Raw genomic sequence first — 21,943 nt, 5'->3', positions numbered from 1 at the left:
ACACAAATTGATACAAATAAAAATTTGATCTTTTTTTTAAATTAAGTTTTCTTTACTTTGTTTTTGTGTCATAACATATGGCAACAAAGTTAGGATATTTAATATAAAATCTAGTATACTTTTAGTTATTGAATTACCTACAAAGTTAAAAATTCTAAAAAAAATAGTGTCAATGAGTATTTCAGTGTATAGTTGTACTTATACATTTTATTATTATCTTATATTTGAGATACGATATAAAAACAATATTATCTTAAAATAATTCAATTTTGACTTTAATGATTAATAATAATAATGTGAAACAAACAATATACAATTTCGAAAGTTTCATTTTCTCAATATAATATACAATATACAAATGTTTAGAAAGAGTTGGTACTTATAGACATTCTCTTTCTGAAATGCATACATTATTCTTGTGTATAGTCATCATTCCTTATCATTATCATAGTAATCCTTGTGACTATGATCAGAAACTGATGTTGAACTATTAGTTAAAGCTGTCATAAGCATATATGACTTATAATTATCTTTACATGCTGATGATAATCCATTTTCTTTTACTTTACATTTCCAACTAAGATTAGGAGTAAATTCAACTTTTAAGTTTTCTGTTTCTTCAACTGAGTTTTGATCAGGGCTCCTTGTACTGTTAGCATTTGATCTATATAATTTAGATAAGATATTAAAATAATAATTATTATGAATTGATTAATGAATCTATGAAATTATTAAAAAATAATAATTTCTACTTAAAATATTACAAATTAAATACTGACTCTTCCAAGACATTATTTTCATCGTAGTGATAACCATACTCTTCAAAAACAGTCTCCAAATTATCGCATTGCTCTTTTAAGCTTTCATATTGTGCCTTAGTTTCTTGGAGAAATTCTTCCATATGAATTGAACCTTCTTTCATTTCTGACAAAGTTTGTTCTATTCCATTCTGATATTTTTTAGTGCATAAAGAAAATATTAAATAGTATCAGTAGCAATATAAATTTTTAAGAAACATTAAATAACAAAACATTAATTAAATGGTAGAAATAATTTAAAGAAATAAAATGATTTATGTGACACAAACCTGTGTATTCTTTATAACATTCCACATAGCTTCGGTATAAAAATCTGATTCTGCAGTACATTCTGCAAAACGTCCGATTAGAACGTGTGGAAGTTTCCATGTTGTATTTAATTTTTCAATACCGTCATCAATTTGTCGAGCTTGAACTCTCAGTTTTCCAAAATTACTTGGACGCATTGAGCAAAAATTGTATCAAATTTATCTGCTATTTTACAAGTTAATTATTTTGAATGACTGTATACACAGCTACGTAAGCGTTTTTTAAATATGTAACCGTATACACTTTTGCCAACATAAAATATAAAATTCTCTGCGTAAGTAACTATCCCTTTTTATATTAATATTATATTGTTTTTATTTACTATATGTTATAATTAAGCAGATAAATGCAAAGGTTGTTAAATTAAAATATATTCCTATTCAATAAATTTCGAAAAATTTATATTTGAACATGTTTTTTACAAAACACTGTTTTTAATGTTTTTAATAATATATTATATTAAATTATACGTATGTGTATGCTCAGAAGTAAAATTTGCATAAAGTTTAATTGCATATTTCCATGTCATTAATGATAGCGCTTTTAATACCATTTTATTGGATTGAATCCCATCGACATTTTTTACTAATATACCATATGTCATATAATACAATTATTAAGTATTAACTATTAACGAATTAAATAATGTAATTCAAAATCTATGATACTTATTAAAAAAAACCATCAAAATTTAATTTTCGCAGGAAACAAACTATGGAAAGTTAATGAGACAATATTAAATTGAATTCTTATCCTTATATGAAAATAAATTATATATGTTGGGAAATAATAATACTACCACTATTACATAAAAGTTTAATACAATACTGTTGAATAAAATTTGAATAAAAATTATGGTTTATTGTTTTGATATACATATATATAACATATGCATATGTATGTATATTCGGTTTGATAAATCTGTCGAATCTTTTATACCGGTTTTTTTTTACTTTAATTTATTACGTTTAAGATTCCTCAATTATTAAAATTACATAATAGCTACTTGAAATCTTCTCTAAGTGACATTTAAAAACTCGAGTTTTAAAAATTGTAAGAAAGGGATAAATTCTTTATACTGTACATTACAAAAAAATACTTCTTAGTATAGATGTAACTGATAATATTTGCTTATTTAATACACAGAAAATAAGTAAAAAATGAAAAAGGAGGCATATTGCAATAAAATATAGTTACTGAAACAATTATATATGGATGAAAAATAATAGATAAAATTATACAGAAGAAATAAATTTAAACCGTGCGTGCTTAAAATTACACTAGTATTTAGTAATCATACTATAATAAAAAGATTTCGTTAAATATGTACGTTAGATATATTAAAATCGTACAAAATTGAATAGTAAAATTGTCTGTGTTGTATATCTATAATAATCAATACTTCTTTTTTATAATCATAATAAAAGAAAAAATATAATAATCAGTTACTAATATCGAAGTATATAACAACAAAGTATTTTTAAATTTATCCACATTTTAACTAGCGAGAGACTACTTTTGACCTACTGAATATGCACTTATGTCATAATCGCACCAACGTCCATTTTCAGACGCAAACGCTCGTAACGGATTCTAGGGGAACATTAATGACGACATGTGCATAGTATAGAAAAAGCTACATAAATGTGAAATTGTAACCACACATGAACGCGGTTCATGAATATATGACATTAGGCACAACGCATAATGGCTACTATAACATTGTAAAAAAGTGTTTCGCCTGACAGCAGTAGAAATGTAGTTCGTGTAATTCAAAGAACATTTTGTGGTTTAATTGTCATACAGATTTTTTCGATTAACTAAGGTTAATAACAAACTCATTTGTTCCATGACTTCCTTACTAAATAATACGTAAGTACATAGGTTTTAAATTATATATAGGTTTTTATTTATACGATATAAATTAAAGTAATTAGTGCAAAGTAAAATGGAATTTAAATGACCTCTGTAAAAGCAAATTTATAATTTAAATGCAATTTATGTAAATGGACAACTATATAGTTGATTGTAATTCCAGGTTAACAAAAAATGACAGTATTAGAAACAGAAGAAGATGCGGATAAACGTTCAGTTCCTCCTAGGAAGAAACTTTGCTTATCCCTTTCTGGTCGTGCACGTACAATTTCTAACAACATTTCTCAGGCTCCTCAGATTTCAGAGAGGGAGAGCCTTTTAAACAGAGATACCTATACACATAGTACGTAAACTTCATTATTATATAAACTTTTATATTATATTGAATATTCATTATATATGATTATATCAAACATATATGATTTAACGTTTTTTTATAATGTTCATTAATTATGAAGGTACAATCAAAATGTTGAATGGTTATCGCAACCAATTGAGCAATCACCAAGATGGAAGTTATGATGTATCGAATAGTGGTACAGAAGGATTAAGAATAGCTACTTTATGTAATTTAGGAAATACATGTTTTTTGAACAGTGTGATATATACGTTACGATTTGCACCATCCTTCCTACATAATTTGCATCATTTGGCCACCGATTTGTCTAATTTAAATGATAAACAACTTCAAACAAAAGTAAGTTGTATTTTATTTAAAACAATAGATTTTGTTCCAGCAGTGCACGTCATTAGCGACTGAGATGTTGATGCTAATTCTTTAATTAAAAGAAAGAATGCTTTGTTATATTTTTACATAAAAATAAAATGGAAAAATATATTATATATTTTTTATATTAGATAAAGTCATCATCTTTGGGAAGAACTGGTGTGTCACTTACATCGAGTGGCAGCAGGAGTTGGAGCAGTAAAGACCTATTAGCTTTGGCTGGACCTACTGGAGATAGTAACAAACATAGAATACAAATAGCTACTGAGAAGTTACATGAATTGTTCATGGCATTACGTGCATCTGAAGCAAGAGAAAACAGTGAACCGTATCAACCAGATGCATTTTTGCAAGCTCTTAGGTAAATATAATATTAACAATAGAATATTATAATTAATATATTATGAATATTATGAAATATGAATATTACATTAAAAACAATGATGCATGTATATCTTTTTACAGAGATGTGAATCCTATCTTCGAAGGAAATCAACAGCAAGATGCTCATGAACTTTTAGTGTGTTTACTAGATAACATCAGGGAAACATTCCAATTGTTGGTCAGGCATAGAGAAAGTCAGTTTGGACAAAATAACGATGGATTATCAGACTTCTCTACAGAACATTTAACAGATGTACAATCAGAAGGTAGTAATTCCAACAAAAGAAGCATTCGTAAATCTAGGAAAAAGAAAAAGATAACGACAAGGGGAAGTTCATCTTGTCTTGTACAATCGAATCTAAATGGTGTATCAGTATCTTCTAGACCATATGAGCATATGAAATATTATATGAAGTACTGTATGAAATATGAAAATGGTCATGCTGAATTTCCGGAAACTAATGGAGAGATAAATAGTCATAGACTAGAAAGCAAAAAGTGTTTTATTTCTGAAGATTTTGAAGGAGTTAGCCTTTTGCGGACTACATGTCTAGAGTGTGAGCATGTTACAGAACGAAAGGAAACATTTTGCGATATATGTGTGCCTATTGATATAGACAGATCAAGTGAAAAAGGTAGGTGATATTAATGATTATCCAATATTAAGTAACGAATAACGATCAGAAATATACTGTAGATATATTTATTTGCAGATAAAGAAGTAAGACCAATGGATAGTAGTGAAGTATACAAACGTGCAGTAGTTACTAGCGAACTTCTTTGGGGTAGAGATAAATATTGGTGCGCTCGTTGTCTTCGTTATAATGAAGCTCGCAGAGCTGTGTGTTTTCCATCTTTACCAAGGCTACTTATATTGCAGTTGAAAAGATTTTCTACCGCAGCAGGGTAAGATTCAGTTTTTTAACTTTTATTTATTACAATGAAGAAAGAAGATTTCCATATTTCATATAAAGATATATATTGCATTAGGTCAATGGAAAAAATTAATAATCATATGCCAACACCGTTAACGTTACAATGTTTTTGCGAAGAATGCAATAATGATCAAACACGGGGAACTACAAGTGGCAGATCAGAGTCACGACATGTATATAAGTTATATTCTGTAATTATGCACCAGGGTGCGACAATGACAGCTGGTCATTATGTCGCTTATACTCGTTTACCTGATGAATCTGCATTCGCAGAATATTTTCAATGCGATCGAGGTAGTAAACGACAAACTTCTGGTCAGGGTAGTAGCAGCAGCACAAACACAAACTCGTCTTCATCAGACAAAACATCCGGTATATTCAAATACTTTAGAAGTAAACCAAGTGCTAGTGAATCTAAGGAACAATTAATTCGGTTTGGTTGTCGTAGTATGGATTGTTGTGGTATTCGACGTCATAAACATACTAGCACATGGCTGGAATGTGATGACGAAGCAGTACATGTAATTCCATTACGAGAGTTAGAAGATAAATTAGCGCCAAATCCACGAAATTCCGCCACTCCTTACCTCCTATTCTATGTAAGATCTATGACGTAAATATTTTTTTCTTTAAAAACGTAAAAAACATGCGTATATCAAGTATTCAAACACTAAGAGTGCAATGGGTCTTGTTCCTCCCTGTTAATGACTGCGCTGTCACACACATTCCACATCTGTTTACTCTGTACGTACTATATCAGGTTTAGGTGAATGTGTATAATTTCGTAGAAAATAAATTATGTATTAAAATCATGTTAAGCGTTAGAATTTGATAGTTAAATGATATGCAATAAATTCTCCACTCTACGCGATAATGGTACTCAAATCTTGCTATTAATACCACAAAGTGTCAATTTGTATTTAGATGATTAATGTTAACTGGGACATGGGGCGTTTTATTTTTAAGTTGTTTCTGTAAAAATAAAAGTGTGTATTCTTGATTTAATTCCCTATTCTTTTCAGCTTTGGGTACTTTCCAATGTAAATGGAAGTACAAAAATGATATTTACAATAATTAAATAAGCTTATATTCTAGATACTATTATCATATATATTTTTATTAACCATATTATTTTTTTCATGTACTATCTACAACACATATTATCTTATCTTATGTTTTATTTATGAGAATGGTAAAAACAAAAAAGTATTTATGCTAGTAAATTAATAATATATTCCTTTTATATTTTTAAATTAAATTATAAATATATTTCTTTAAACGTATAATTTTTATACTTTTATTTCCTAAATAAAAAAAAAAAAGATAATTCCAGATTTTTTGCCGAAGATGTTTGCGTTTGAAATCGTTCTAATTTAAGTTCAATTATTATATACATAATCACTGTTAAATGTGCGAAAATCAATCACTATGACACATAGTTTGTAATAAATATTTATACGTCCAAGAAGTAATTTAAAGATGTCGGAGTTAAGCGATTGTTGTTAAACAATAACAGAATGAAATAGAGCAAAGAACAGTGAATTATTAATTGCGTAAAATGTCCTGTTTACGTTGAAATACATATTTGTAAAACGTCAGGATGTCAGTTTAATCATACGTGGCTATATACATATATCGATTATTTCGATAGGGGTCAGTAGTGAATAGTCGTGTTTCACCTGCCAGCCTGACGTATTGTCGTTTCTTCTACTTTCGACTCGCGTTACAAATACATTTAACTGTCCGCCTTTTTTTTATATAAAAAGTTTTCCTACTTGGACATGATTGCATCGTTTCTTTAAAGAAAAGGTAAGTCAGTCGTATATAGAGTTATATACAAATTTTACCGTTTTTAAACGAAATCAAATTTACGCGCTACAAATAAGCAGAATTTAAACGAAAGTAGAACATTTATGTATACGTTATAGTGTGAATATATATTTTTTATATTCGTGTTATATTCATTGTTAAATACGATAGATTGTAAAACATTAAAACTTGCAGGAAGACATTGTATTTGCATAATATTGAAATCGGTAACGTTAATAAGTAATTACTATTTAAGATAATTATTTGATTACCAAAACTGTCTGTTTTTTTAAATTAATCATTTATATAAATATTAGAATACAAAGAAGAAAGTGTTGTAAGAAAAGTCAATTTTTACTGTTATTATTACCGTTTTAATAACTTTATATTCTTTTATTAGTTATATACATAGTTAATATTTGAAATAATGCTTTTCTTTATTTGCATAACGTGCGAGTAAACTGCGTACCTGCATTTTATTCAACAATAACAATTTAACGTCAATTTGTATAATGACATGGTGAGTGTAACATATAAGAATTTCATTGAATGTACGTATTTCGATGTGAAACACTATGGATATAGAAATCATTCACTTGAACAAAAAAAGGCAATCAGTTGGAATCAGTCAAAAAAAAGACGCAAAACAACGTTGATTGTTGGTAGAATTACCAGCGATAGTAAATGGAAAATGCTTAATGAACATTACAATAGTATAGAATATCTCCATAACGCATAGTGCACATTTATCGCTCTAACAAACTAAGCAAGCATAATCAATACAGTTACAGTATATCGTCGACAAGTATAATAGATGGATGTCGTAATATCATTGACGTTTATTACATGCACTGCACATTATATATTAGTGTCATATCTTTCTTTCTTAAAGAGTTATGTTCGATACAAAATATATATAGTAAGCATCGTAAATTTATTAATTCACTGTTCACGTATACTTGATATACTTCACTTATTTGTATTATATCACATTTTTAACATTGCTCAACGTAGTGATAAATACATTTAATACGATATTTATATAGTCATTGTATAAGTCAACATAATTATTGATATCGACGTAAGAATTAAAAGTGATGTGATGAGATTATATCGTAAATATTTAAAACATTATTAGCATGTTGGTCATTAACTGTTGCAAGTTCGAGCACTATAAATATATTTATAATAGTAGTTATTGTGTACGTTGATTTATTTAATACGGTTACTGCAAAAACCATATACTACAAATATAATACCACATATAATACAAGTATTTATATAATATATATAAATTTATTAAGTATTTATATAATTTATATATTATAATTATATATATTGTGTAATATGTATATTATATAATATATTAATATAATGACATAAGTAATATATAATATAATATATAATACAAATATATACTTTAACCAACAAATACTATATTATAAAAATAGTATCACCTTTTAATATTACACGAGATAAAATTAAGTCAATAAGAATAGGTATACATATACGTACATATGTCATTCACCTATTTGTTTTAATCGAATTTTCGTACTTCGGAGATGATCTTATCTGTTTTTCATTTATATGGTGATTACAGATTTTGCTAAAACTAATAAATTATCGGTATGAAGTACCAGCAGATCTCGGTCGATTTTATAAGCATGGTGTACACCGCTTGTTCGTACTTGGCTCTCGCTGGAGTCGTTTGGATATTCTTACGACTCATCCAGGCGTGCTTTTGGTTACCACGCCATCTGAAAAGACAAAATAATGTCCAACGAATGCTGCAAGACAAGGTTTTATTTTTCTATTCTCTTTTAACAAGTAAAATATATTAATATATTAAATCTGTTAGCGGATTAAGTGGTTAAATGTTTTTGTATAATATTACAGTAGCTTTTGAATAAGCAATCACATCTTTCCTTGATTAAAGCTCCGTAAAATTACCTTTACACTTTGTTTATGAACCAAAGCGAGTAGCAGGGGGCATTGTTTCATTGTTCTCAGCCTCACATGTCTGACCGGTGATAAATGAACCTGTCGAATTCTGGACATTGATCGAGTGATTCATAAGTGAAATTTGAATTTTTACGTTGGAACTGCATAAAACGGAACTCATTGATGAATGGTTGATTTGAACAGATTATCTGTTATCTTTATTATTTCTTTCTTTCTCCTTTTAAAAATTAAAGATAGTATTCAAATGTGTTCAAAAGTATGAAATGTATCAAAATGGGAAATATATGGAAAATATGAGAAGTGCTTGGATGAAAGTTGTAATATATCAAGCGTGCTGAGGTTATGTGATCTTCCAATTATTTTAAAAATCCCTAAATCAACATCAAGAGAGGAAAGAATAAAAAAATTCTTCTTAAAAGGAAGAGTATATTTCTCATTGTACATGGAATGTTTTCAGAATACCTTTGCTTGCTTCTTTCACACGAGATATTCTTGACACATTAACATAATGGATATTAGCATAATACCAAGACACATAGAAACTGCACGATCGAACCTCCATATACCTTACTTATGTAATAGCGTATACACATAATATATTATACGTTCATACGTATGTCACAGCATTGAAAAGGACCCTATTACTTAAAATCTTAGACTAATTTCTCAATGTAGAGATTTTCAATGCGTATGTATATGTATATTCGACTCTGTACTCTACTTTCTGCAATATTGCCGCAGTTAAATCTCGACATATCCTAACAATTCTACGCTTTATAACTCCAGATGTCCTAGAGCTTTAATTCAGTAAACGATACTTTTTAAACGAGGTAATGTAATTATGGTTAATCCTGACTTGTCCATTTTGAAAATTCATATCCCCAAGAATAATTCAAATTAAAGATGAAAAATATTTTGTTGAAAATATATAGTGTAATATGCAGTTATAATATGCAACGAAAAATATATATTGCCATCTATAAATTCGGAGTTGAAAATCATCACAAGGTCGAACAAATGTCAGTATAATCTGTTCCTCTCAATATTTTATAACTAGACTAAGGATTGTCCTGCATTTATGGAAAATTTCAGTGTGGAAAAATGTATAGAATGCATGTAACATATAGAAATACATAAAACATTCAAAATACAATAGTTGTTATAATATTTGGAGGATGAAACAAATCTCTATTCGACCTCTATTTCTTTAGTTATATTCGCAAAAAATCTGAATTTTCACAAATATCTGCAATCCATCACTTTCGATCGAGACATTTTCTTATATTTTTCATACCTTCCGAGATATTTGCCTTTTTTATCTATTATTATGAGAATCATCGGCTTTTAAAAAAATGTTTTAAAAAAATTATTTTGTAATTTACGAAATTGAAATTGCTTTAATATCTTCACTACACTTATCAATACGAAAAAACGTTTGAAAGAAAATTGTTCTGCGTAAATGGATAAATATTCTACTACCTTTTAAGTGTTTACACGCTTATTTAAAAATACCTATAGTTATGTGAACCATTAATTAATAATCATTTTTGTATAGATGGAGGGCTATGAGAAGTACATATTGGAATGCGAAAGAAAAGAAAAGATTGAACAAGAAATGCAAGGCGGGGATGCCAAGTGTGATCCTGAGCAAGCGGAGAAATGGAAAGAACGAAGAGAATGTCTGGAAATGTTGAAGAGGGAATTAAGTAAGATTCGCGATGGCGGTGACAATTCGCAAGACTGGGACTATCTTCTGGAAGATGATGAAAAGAAGGAAGCTAGTATCACAGAAATTCAAGATGACGAAATTTCTAAAGATGAATCTAATGGTAAAATAAACGCAAGCACGAACGTGATCAAACAAGTAGCCGATTCGGAGGAGAAAAAGGACAAATAATTATGTTCCGCATCATCTCTGTAAGAACGCAACGGCATCTATGATAACAGATTGAAGATGTTTTAAATCTTTTTAGTTCGTAAAAATCGTAAATAAAATCGTACGATGAAACATTTAAAGAATTCGATTCGAAGTATTTAAAAAATATGCAATCAGATAAATGTGTGTTCATTTCAAAACAAACAGAAGAAATAGTAATTATTAATTCTGTGAGAAAATTTTTAACAATTTTGTTTTTGAATGTATCGTTGCTGCCGCGGTCATTCAATAATTAATATCATAAACAGTTTTAATCTTAATACGTTTCGTCCACATATTCACCTACGAAGCACAAGAATTTAGTAATTAATACGTATTAAGTGTTTGATTCTACCTATACTTAATTATATTTGCAATGATATACGAGTGAATGCAATTTATTGTACGTGCCTAAATATACAATATGTATGAAAAATTACCCGTTGACACGAAAATGTAAAATAAGTACATATATATTAGAAACACAATTCAAAATTAAAGTCTATTACATACACGTGCCTCTTTAAAATTACAATGTAATCAAGGGATATATCGAGTTTTGCTATCATTAACCTACAATAATTTAAAGAATTCAAATTAGTTTATGACATGATAAAATTATTATATTATAATATAGAAGATGTATTACGATATTAATAATTTTAATATATTTTTGTTATATTTATTGTATTAGCATTATTTAGTGCTGTATTGAGACTTTAAAGAAGTGCCCTTATAAAAATAGAATAGGTATATTCTTAAAGATGACTGAAACACATACACGAAAAACAAATGAAATTAAGATATTTAAAAAATCGAATTTATAATACCTAACAGAGTTAATTTATCGAAATATTACATATGGAAAGAACGATTATGATATTTTTGTACTGGATTTTTATCAAACATAATGTAAAGTGTAAACTTTATAGTATTTATAACAAATATTTAAAGTTTCCAATTCTAATCAGGAAAATGAATTGAACTGAATATAATAATATATAAACTAAGTGTGATTTCGTATGCAACTAATGCACCGTATTTTTTACATGTACATTAACAAAATCCTATTTATTCTTCAGACGTGTTATACATCTATGTACGTATCTTTGTATCGTTTGAATTACAAAAGTAAAGACACCAAATATACTTAATATTAATCATGAAATTTTTATTAATTAGATCGTATCTAACTAAATTTAATTTATCATTTGGTATCTCACAGTATTATTAAATAAATGTAAAATAAAAAGAACTTCTTAATTTTCAATTTTACTACTAATCATTATTATTAACATTTTTGTATGAAAATGTATCGAATGAAATAACTTTCAATAAATCATATACACGTAGAATTCTTTGTTATTGGAGAAAACATATCATGTCTATGTGAACTATCTTTTTAAACATGTAAATAACTTATCATTTTTGGAATACCATTAGTGAAATTTATAAAAAGGAGTACACGATGGTCCTTCCGCGGAAACGCATCGTCGGTATAATTCATTATCGAAAAACGCCCTTTGCGAAGGTGTGGTCCGGGAAAACACTTGGAGGCCTGCTGCAAAATGATGCGTATAGTGTCGGAATAATCGGTTCCGCCGCACATAGCGCATCGTATCGTAAATAAATTAAGATCCTTTCACGGCTGGGCCAAATTTTTCTTACGATCAAAAGCTTCTTCGCATGCACACCTAATTCGAAAATAAAAAGGTTGGTAAGCAGACTGTTGCGCCTCAACTCGACATCTGTTTTCAATCGAGTTATTAATAATTTAAACTAACAATTGATACAACCGTAGAAATAATCAACTAAGAAAAGGATTAATTCATATGTGGAAAGAATTTCTTGTTCTTATGATATGTTTTTATCGTTGAAAATTTTACAAATGTGCACTAGAAAGGGATGGTTGCATTAGCGATAATTATCGAAGTTTGTTATCTAAAGACAGAGTTTAACCGAAATTTATCGATTGATTTTCACGAGTATTTTTAGAGAATAGACACGAACGAATACAACAACTGTATCTAGATGTTCCCATTACAATACCTTGGGAAGCAGGTGCAAGATACCGGGTAGAGATATACACACGTTTTACGGCCTGAAAGTCAAGGCTACGCTCGAAGGGCAAACTTAAAAAGGAGCTACATTTGCTGGCGCACATCCAACTGGAGCAACGATTATTTTCTTTGCCTGCGAGGCGATGGAGGTCGCTGCGCTATTCTAAACATGTATTGGGTCTAATCCAGCCGAGGCATGTGCACGAATCATTTTTCTTCAGCTGTCGGCCACGACTTTTTTCCTTCAGCATCAATTTTTCGTAATGAATCTCTGATTGCAATGTGGAAATGCTTTATGCAGCTATATCCTGTTCTAATGATAAATTAATTCTGTCAAATGCAACTACTCATGAATTTCAACAAGAAACAAGGAAAACTTGTTAGTTCAGGATGTAACTTTTACTTTAAGTCACATTACAAAATTATAGATTTATCAATATACGTTCTATAAGTAATGTAATTGCAAAGAAATGTATAGAAATTTTTAGGATCCGATTACTTTGAGTTTCATTATTTTAGTGTTGTTTTATACGTCATTTTATAGTAAAATTTTGTATAGTTATTGAGTTCTGTTAAATTTGAAAAACATTAATTTTATTCATTTTTATCTTTACAGCATAATAGAATTATATTATAAAGCTAAATAGAATCTACGTTTAATACAACAAACTTTTATAAAATACACATTTATAATTAATGAAAACAATTAATATATGTTTACACGCGTACTGTTCTATACGATACATAAGATATCCCGCGAACAAATTGAGAAACTTTGTCAGCGCGTTCAGAATGTATCGGTCAATTTGTCTTTGATTTTGAGATATGTAAAGTATATTGAGATATAAACCAAAATTAATTATACGGATTAAAGCTACTTAATTTTTGTTCATATTTAACATTGTGTTCGATTTTGACATAATGTATTAATCATTTCGTGTTCCTGTGTACGTAAGATGGCTTTCACATTAACCGTGTCTATTTTAAATATCGATAAGATCATTCCAAATGCTAATAGTAGATTCATTGATATTTGTTACCAAATGCTCATGTGTATACACTTTTGACCTCAATTTGAAAAACATTTGAAGGGGATAGGTTAATCACTGTGCGATTTGTGTTACACATTCAATATCAGTTTTCCTTTGACTTTGATAAACATTTTATAGATGTTAAATAACAAGGAATTCCATGATATTGATATTGCTATTCATATTTTTCTGCAACGGTATGTAATAAAACTTTATTTATTGGAATAACTGCAATTCACATGATGAGAAATTTAAGATTAGAGCTTATAAGAATATGTGCGATTGAATTTAATAAGATATTCAGTAACATATTACGTTTAGAAGTCAATTATACTTTTTCACATTTTTAATACTTATACATATCTATAAGAATCTATAAGAATCATATGTTATATTCCACTTAAGGTCAATGACAAAGCAAACACACCAATTGCATATGTTTCTATGTTGAATGATTTAAAATTAATTCATATTAATAATTTCAGTACATCATCGTTATAGCACTAATTATTGACGAATCAAGTTATTCTCTCACTATATTTCGCATAAAACCGTCTTTTTGTAAGGCCATGCAACTAGTGTACTTACATGAATCGATCACTAACTTCGTGAAAGTTTTCGTTATTCGTGCGCAAGGTGGTGCCACCGGCGTTATTTGTACACAATCAGACAGTTTGATGGCGGGAGGGCGCTACTTGCAATCGGGTGTATAAGGGTTCGTGGACGAAATTGGCCCTCTTCATGGACCTAGGCGATTACGTTTCTGTCGTGTAACGCGAGGGACAACACGCGAAAAGTGGTTTGCACGTTGATCTGTGGGATTGACGACAATGTCGTCGAGAAGGCGACGTTCTACGTTTATTTAAAAATCGTCGATGTATACTCTCGTCGCTGACCTGGAGACCGGCGACAGGAGCCATGCCGCAGCACAACCCCTGCCTGAAGAGGCTGATGACAATGATAGCGACGAATCGTCATCGTCTTGTCAGCTAGGGAACGTCGACAGCAAGTAAGTAAGTAGTTGAACGTCATGTTCCTGCTGCGTACCGCCCTTCTGTTTTATTTCTTTCACCTGCACGATTTCATGGTCGATAACATTTCTCTACCTGAATATGCATACATCATCGCGCGAGTTTTCGATCATTTGAATTAATCCACGATCGAACATCACTCAATCATTGAATTTGATATTTAACGTACGATGGTTACGTGTTGATTTGGCTGGTTAATGTGTTTGTAGATGCAAGAAACTGGTTAGTTATGTTCTAATTGTGTAATGTGATTGTCCAAAACAATATCGACGCGGCAATTTGAGCGATAAAGAGGGGAATATCAGAATAATAGAGAGAGATTCGGTAGTTTGCCAGTCGATGCATGCACTTATATATACATATATATATGGGTATGTGTATGTGTGTTTTTCGTATAAATGTGGTGTTCACTATGTGGATCAATTTGGTTTTCGCGTGCACTATCGCGTGGTTCTATCGTTGATCTACTCGGCGCGGCGTGTTTACGCTGCGGAAATATAGCCAACGAAGGATCGTACAGTTGAAATATTGTTTCGCGAGCAGTTGCGCCGAGTCTTTTGTTACTGCTGCCAGGTGACTGGAACGAGCAGAGGTCACTGACCGGTGAACTCTGACCGAACATGACGTCATTGATTGTAGCCTCCATCCAGGGAGTTTATTTTTGTGTCACTGTATAGGTCGGTATAGGAGGTGCGACGCATCTGTAGAGAGTGGAGCATCTATGGCCTTTAATCCTTGTTGCATGTTTCACCGTCAGACCTATTGCGTCAAACGTATATAACGTACATACGTTTGATTTACTTATAATCGTATACCTGCGTCTTTTTAATAAAGTATGAACGAATGAATGAATTCGCATTATGAACAATTTGTTTGTTGATTCATATTGAACTATGCTATAATTTTAATCGTGAATATAATACAAGCAATAGACATACGATTACTCATCGATTAAAGAGTCAACATTGACGATGCCGTAATATTTGAAGCGCGCAGGATTAAGTAATCATAAGATGGAAATAACAGATCCTAATAATTTATAAAATATGATTTTGCGTTTTATACTCATGAACGATTTTTAATGTTCACGTTGCAGATAATAATATCTTAGAAATAATTTAATATGCAGTAAATCAGATTTAATTAAATATAACCGAACTAAATGAAATATAATTGAAATATACACAATACATGTAGCTCTGTATTTTGTAAAAACTTCCTATTTACAGAATTACTTGTTGCACACAGTGAGTACTTATGAAAACATAAATTAATATGCAAATTATACCTTTTTTGCAATGAATTACATTTATTTTTCAAATATCGAAATTTAGTAGTGTCCTATCGGCATTGACAGTCTATATAAATTATGAGATAACACAGTAAGTAACAAATGATAATCATTAGCAGAGAGATAATCTTTTAATAAAGTATTATTAATGTGAAAGTAAAATTTTGAATAGTTATAGCATATTTAGCTACAGGAAATTTAATTTTCAAAGTGCATGAGCCAAACATATTTTGTAGCTGTTTTTGTTATAAAACAACTTACAATTACCTGTTCTCGCAAGAAAAAAGACTTGTGTGAAAAAGCTGTTCTGAAATTTTTGAAACATCAATAAATTTTTCATCAATATGTTCACATGTACAATAGGTCGTGTGAATCGCAACCGTTCCCAAAATCCATACCGAATTTCAGCTGTTTCTAAAATGAGAATAAAGTATACACATAAGTATGCAAAATTTTATTCTATCCATTACATAAAATAAATATGACAAATATAAATCTGCTGTTACTTGCATTATGTTTAGTATTTGAACGTGAAGATCAGAGCATTTAAGATTGTACATAAAATTTATACATATATTTTAGCCATTAGTAAGAATTTTAAAAAGTCTCCTAACGTTTTTTTAAATAAATTAAACGTCGAGGCACTTGTAACGTACTCAATTGATCAGCAACGTACTTAATTTACTATATATATATATATGTGATAACGTTTATGTACTGTAGATTGTAAATGATAAATTTAGAAAGAAGAATACTAAGATTAGATAAATTCGGTCAAAAGGTAAATAACTCGAAAAGTTATCTTTTGTTATGCTTCTTTTCAGAAAGTGGAAGATTATAAGTAATCTTAGTAGCAGTAATCCTAGTAACAATAGTGTTTGAATAACAAGGTTCATAAATTTGTAGGTAATACAAGACTTAACAGATGGTAAAAACTATTTAAAGAGTAAAGTTTACGAGGCAGAATTTTATATTTATTTCTATTCAATCTCTTTCAGCGGTAAATGTATCTCTGGTCGAGTATTAACAAGAAGAAAAATAAAGATCTTTTGTTAAGTAAAATTATTTTTAATGAAAGAATTAAATTTTTTCTTGCGAGACGTGAAAGATGGACTTTGATTTAGTGAACAAAGATATTATTTATAGTTCTTTAATTACATATCTGTCTTGAAACAAAGATGTATATATGTTACGTTGGTTTTCCAAAATCTTCTGTCTTCCAAACTTCTTGTAAGATCACTAAAAACAGTCGACTATTCCTTCTACGTAAATTAATGTAAAGCAAAGTATATAAAATTCAAAAGTTTTATATACAAACGCCGTGTATTACGTAAAAAGAACTAGAATATACATGTACATGTATAAACAAATCTATTACGTATATATTCTCAACACATATCCTTGATCTCTTTTCTTTCTGTATATAGTATACAATAAAGGTGATATGTTGCTTTTGAAAGTCTCATTGATTCATTTGAAAGGCATCGGAGGAGCCCAAAACACTAGCAGCAAGCCTCATCGACCCTAACAATTTCGGGAAAAAACATCTCGCGGTAATTTTTAGTTAGCGACGGAAATTTGACGAGCGAGCCAGTAAAACCGTGAAACGCGAAAGAAAGTGAAAATACGTAGCGGGAGCAACGTGGTTGCGTTTTAGAAATCGTTGAAGTAAAAGTAATTACGCGATTTCGCGACCAAACAAACAACAATTTCGTATATGCACATGGTGACGTCAGAATTATTTGGATCATCAGCGGTGCAACAGTTTTCAGCACGAGCTCGTCGGCGGACTACGTTTTCCGCGCGGTAAATCTCATTTTACGTTGCTCGTTCACGGCGAGAAACGTGGCACACGCTTTTTGTATTAACAACGCCGGCCTTCGTACACACTTGTAATTTTCTCGAAGCATGTTCATCACGTAACCCACGTATCTCATTCATGGCGTTCCATCGCGTCTATCGGTTTCCTGTGTGGAAAGCCGAGAGCATCACGCAGCTCCGTTCTATCGATCTGCAGCTGGCAGGAGTTCTCCCTCTTACTCCTCTGGCCCTCAGCCCGTTGCTCCTTCCTCATCTCGCTCTTCACCAACTTTAGGCGTCTCTGTCCATTTTCCAGCGATCGTTCGCTAGCTCATTCATGTCTTCTCCCTCCTTTTCGTCCTTCTCCTTTCCTTCTCTCTTACTCAACCCCTTTCTATACTAGTTGTCCCTCTTTATCTAATTTCGTTTCTCATCCTCCGTACCGTCCATTTCTTTCTTCTCGCGTTCTTCCATCCTTGTACAAGTACGTTCCCTATCTCCTCGACCTTCTCTTTTCAGCCACCCTTCACCCTCTACCCTTAGCCCCCTATCTCTTTGCCTTCGAGCGGTAGATTCCCCATCCTTCCTTGTTCGTGTCTTTCCTGTCCTCTTCTACCTTTTGTGCTTCGTCCGTCATCCCTTCCACTCTCCATCTCTCGTTTTCTTTCTTTGACCTGGCCTCGAGCGGAATATCCTAGTGCAGCGAGCGAGGAACAGGTAGCGATAGGATGAAGTTCCACATGTGTGGGAATTTGGCGTGTAACGCGGTAGATAAAAAGTAGATGGAAAAATGCCGTATGTTGTGAAAATGCGTTACACACACGGAGAATTAATGCAAACGTGGTGGTTAGGTGCTGACAGTTAGGAAAAGTACATATGTCATTTCTTATGATACTAAGGGAAATGCGTTTATTAAAATAATCAACGATTAATTTCAAGTATTACGTATCCATATTATTTATTTTAGATGTGAACAATGCCATCGACTTTTTATCCGAGAAGCTTGCAGTTGCTACTTTCCTAACAAAATGTTCGAATGCGAAGGATTAATATTCCGCTAAGTAAAAGTGGATTAAAGATTTCGATATTCAAAAGTTTCATACTCTTGCTCCATTAAGAAACATGGAACGACGGTGCTTGCGTTTAAAAATTCTCATTACCTTCCTTTGTTTCTACGGATTTCTCCAATTCTCCCAATTCTCGAAGCTGGTACAGCGAGTCCGTGTTGCAAGAAAATACCCTTTACGCGGGGGATATCTGTATTCATAAATCCGAATCGAATCGAATCCAATACTCAAGCTTCACTTCATAGGATTTTCGAATGGTCCGAATACTAAGATAGTTCACGTTAAATATGTCAAACATATCATAGATATTAACACCAATTTTAAATATACAATACACCCATCCATGTTGAACCACATAGATACGCAAGAAACATATACATAGCGAAGAAAATAACTTTTCGATACCTCAAAGTAACTTTTCCTTACTCACTTAAAATTGTAATATAAGTATTTCCCTTGCAAGTAGTTAATTTTCTATTTGTCCATCTTTCATCTGGCCTTTTTCCAAGTAATTCCGATCGTTTCTCGGCAGTTTTGAGCGTTTCGCTAGTCAAGATTTATAATTTAAACTCGAAAGTGTCCGAAAGTAAGTGAGAAGGTGAAGAATACTATCGTCTGGCGTGGACAGTATCCTGCAGCACGAGGAAACTAAACGAAAAATGTGTGCGATGTACCGAGTGTAAAGATCGGGCACATGGAACATGCACCGATCAAAATATCTTTTATATTTGTCGTAACTGCGATCGCTAGTGATTAATTACAAGTTTTACTTTTCTTCTGCTCATTATCATAATTTAAATCGATACGTATCTTAATCTTCCAAAGTTAAACGTGTGTTACTATCGTGGCCATGCAGTGTTACGGTCGACCCGGGGTCAAGGACGGTTGTAACACTTTCTCTGCTTCTGGCTTTTTATCAGTAACCTGGCTATTACTTGATACGGTGAAATTCCTGTGGCTGTACAACGTTAGATAAGTAAGTAACACCTGCGTGCAAGAAGCTTTCTTGTAAACGTAATAAAACTATTCAATCGACGTAAAAAGTTGCAAAGTCAAAGTGTTCGTTCCAAAGTATTCAAAAGTATTGCAAAGTGTTCGTTCCAAAGTATTCAAAAGTATTGCAAAGTGTTCGTAACATACTCTAACGGTTCACACATTGTATTATTTCATTGCACAGATCGTTCTCAAGCCACAGAATGAACAGTTGCGAGTTTCGGGAATCTGTTCACGAGATGTTCAGCTTGTTGGTAGGGAGCGTGGCTCCCATTGTATGGAGCGGAGATCTGGGGATAGGGAAGAGAAGAATGGATAAGATACAGAGAAGGTAATTTGAAGCGAATCCTAGGTGTGAAAAGAACCGCACCAAAGTATATAATAAGACAGGAAACGAAGTCAAAGAAATTGAATACTGTAACGGATAAAAGGGCAATGAAGTATCAGAAAGAAGCGAGGAGGATATCAAGTAAGAAGTTGGAAGTGGAATGTGTAAAGGAAATGGAAAAAGAAAAGGACAAAGCGAGAGAAACAAGTGGAAAAGGAAAGAAGATGATCTGCTTGGATGAAAGCATAGCGATATAGAGAAATAGATAGATAGCAGCAATTGTATATAGTAGCAGGGAAGATGAAAGTGAAAGGAGAGGGGGATACAGGAGCCAAATTATAAGGAGTACTACAAATACATAAGATTGCACGTAAATCCATCATGCATAAGAGGAAACCGAGAATAAAGGAGAGAAAATTAATAGCCAGATTCAGAGTGGGAAATAAACACTGGCGAACAAACACTTGACAGAGGAGGATAGCAGGAGATGCAAAACATGCGGAGCTGAAAGGGAGAATATGAAATATATAGCGAAACGATGCAAGGAAATTAAATGCAACAAATAAACAAGGGAGGTGTTAGTACACGATACAGGCAGGATAACAAACATGAAAAGAATAGTGGAAGTAAAATGAGCGAATTGGGGCGAGAAAAGAGGAGAAATAGAAGGTGAAAACAAAAATCAAAAAGTTGTGGGTGTGGGAGGCCAAGAAATAGAGGAAAGTCTGTTAGAAATTGAGAGTATCATGAACGAGTAATTAAGTTAATTAATTAATTAATACTGTTAAACAGTGTAATAGTTAAGGATATGAATTGTACAAAGAATAATAAATTTGAGGGATAGATTTAAGAGATAAGGAAAATAAGAGTGAATATGAACTGGAAACCGCCATGAGTCGAAAGACAACGATTACGAATAATAATAATAATAACAATAATAACAATATATTCTTATTTTTATTATACTTGTATTAGTTATTATTAAATGTTAACTGTCATTATTATACAGTATATCCATTTTAAATGTCTATACGTGATTTATTTCTGTAAATATCAGAAGTGCAAGAAAATGTTTGAAATGAAAGTCGTTTGACTTCACGGGGGAAACTTAATAAGCTATTTCGATTCTTTTCATATTTTTATTTAGAGAGATCTCAGTACCAATGTGACTGAGTAATGCAATGTAATTTTAAACGAAACCATGTGTGTTTCTATACACTATTCGATGCATTTCTTAATTCCCTATAAGAAAGTATTAGGTACTTGTGTCTGAAAATGTCAAGTTCAAAAGATATTTCAATGATACACCATTCGATGCATTTCGTAATTCCCTATAAGAAAGTATTAGATACTTGTGTCTGAAAATGTCAAGTTCAAAAGATATTTCAATGATAATTTCGTTAAATTGAGTGTACGAAGGTCAAGGAAAACATAAACATAGAAGCACATTGCGTTATATTTCCTTTCCTAGTCTTTCGTACGATAAGTTTTATAAGATTGAAGTCGAAATATGTTTCAAACTAATTATTTTTCGGCCCAAGCACCTCGATGCTTCTTCGTAGAAAATTAAAAAATCCATCCAATTGTGTATAGAACTGTGGTGGATTA

General features: G+C 31.2%; 4 protein-coding genes and 1 long non-coding RNA gene across 11 annotated transcripts in view; 3 read left to right on the top strand and 2 right to left on the bottom strand.

Annotated features, from left to right (window-relative positions):
- Positions 1 to 311: 311 nt before the first annotated feature.
- On the bottom strand, positions 312 to 1,436 carry LOC100651826. The gene is made up of 3 exons (XM_003403216.4): positions 1,088 to 1,436; positions 780 to 949; positions 312 to 664 (listed from the first exon to the last, which is right to left on the bottom strand). Exons 1-3 carry the CDS (start codon positions 1,262 to 1,264, stop codon positions 430 to 432), a joined length of 582 nt encoding a protein of 193 aa, XP_003403264.1. The 5' UTR covers positions 1,265 to 1,436; the 3' UTR covers positions 312 to 429.
- A 1,124-nt stretch (positions 1,437 to 2,560) lies between these two features.
- LOC100651944 (ubiquitin carboxyl-terminal hydrolase 1) lies at positions 2,561 to 6,048 on the top strand. The gene is made up of 7 exons (XM_003403217.4): positions 2,561 to 2,999; positions 3,166 to 3,345; positions 3,461 to 3,699; positions 3,861 to 4,090; positions 4,195 to 4,748; positions 4,827 to 5,019; positions 5,104 to 6,048. Exons 2-7 carry the CDS (start codon positions 3,177 to 3,179, stop codon positions 5,663 to 5,665), a joined length of 1,947 nt encoding a protein of 648 aa, XP_003403265.1. The 5' UTR covers positions 2,561 to 2,999; positions 3,166 to 3,176; the 3' UTR covers positions 5,666 to 6,048.
- Positions 6,049 to 6,196: 148 nt separating this feature from the next.
- On the top strand, positions 6,197 to 11,902 carry LOC100652067. The gene is made up of 3 exons (XM_012319877.3): positions 6,197 to 6,857; positions 8,458 to 8,656; positions 10,375 to 11,902. Exons 2-3 carry the CDS (start codon positions 8,486 to 8,488, stop codon positions 10,714 to 10,716), a joined length of 513 nt encoding a protein of 170 aa, XP_012175267.1. The 5' UTR covers positions 6,197 to 6,857; positions 8,458 to 8,485; the 3' UTR covers positions 10,717 to 11,902.
- Positions 8,481 to 14,504, bottom strand: LOC125385754. Its single transcript, XR_007225354.1, has 3 exons — positions 12,784 to 14,504; positions 12,172 to 12,428; positions 8,481 to 8,614 (listed from the first exon to the last, which is right to left on the bottom strand). It is a non-coding gene; the product is annotated as an uncharacterized LOC125385754 (long non-coding RNA).
- A 48-nt stretch (positions 14,505 to 14,552) lies between these two features.
- The window catches only part of LOC100647047, a 201,296-nt gene continuing 193,905 nt past the window's right edge, over positions 14,553 to 21,943 (top strand). For 6 of the 7 annotated variants that reach the window (XR_007225345.1, XM_048409145.1, XM_048409143.1 and 3 more), the window contains exon 1: positions 14,553 to 14,834. Coding sequence is in view for 5 of the 7 variants with exons in the window: in XM_048409145.1 (XP_048265102.1) it covers positions 14,701 to 14,834 (134 nt within the window). In the remaining 2 variants the exon portion in view is untranslated. Of the gene's footprint in view, positions 14,839 to 21,943 lie in introns of all 7 variants that reach the window. The other variant, XM_048409147.1, reaches the window with a different exon arrangement.

The sequence above is a fragment of the Bombus terrestris genome, chromosome 10 (assembly GCF_910591885.1).
Source record: "Bombus terrestris chromosome 10, iyBomTerr1.2, whole genome shotgun sequence".
NCBI classification, from domain to species: Eukaryota; Metazoa; Arthropoda; class Insecta; order Hymenoptera; family Apidae; genus Bombus; species Bombus terrestris.
Note: the sequence above shows the minus strand (reverse complement) of the source record. Positions and strands in the feature narration are given on the sequence as shown.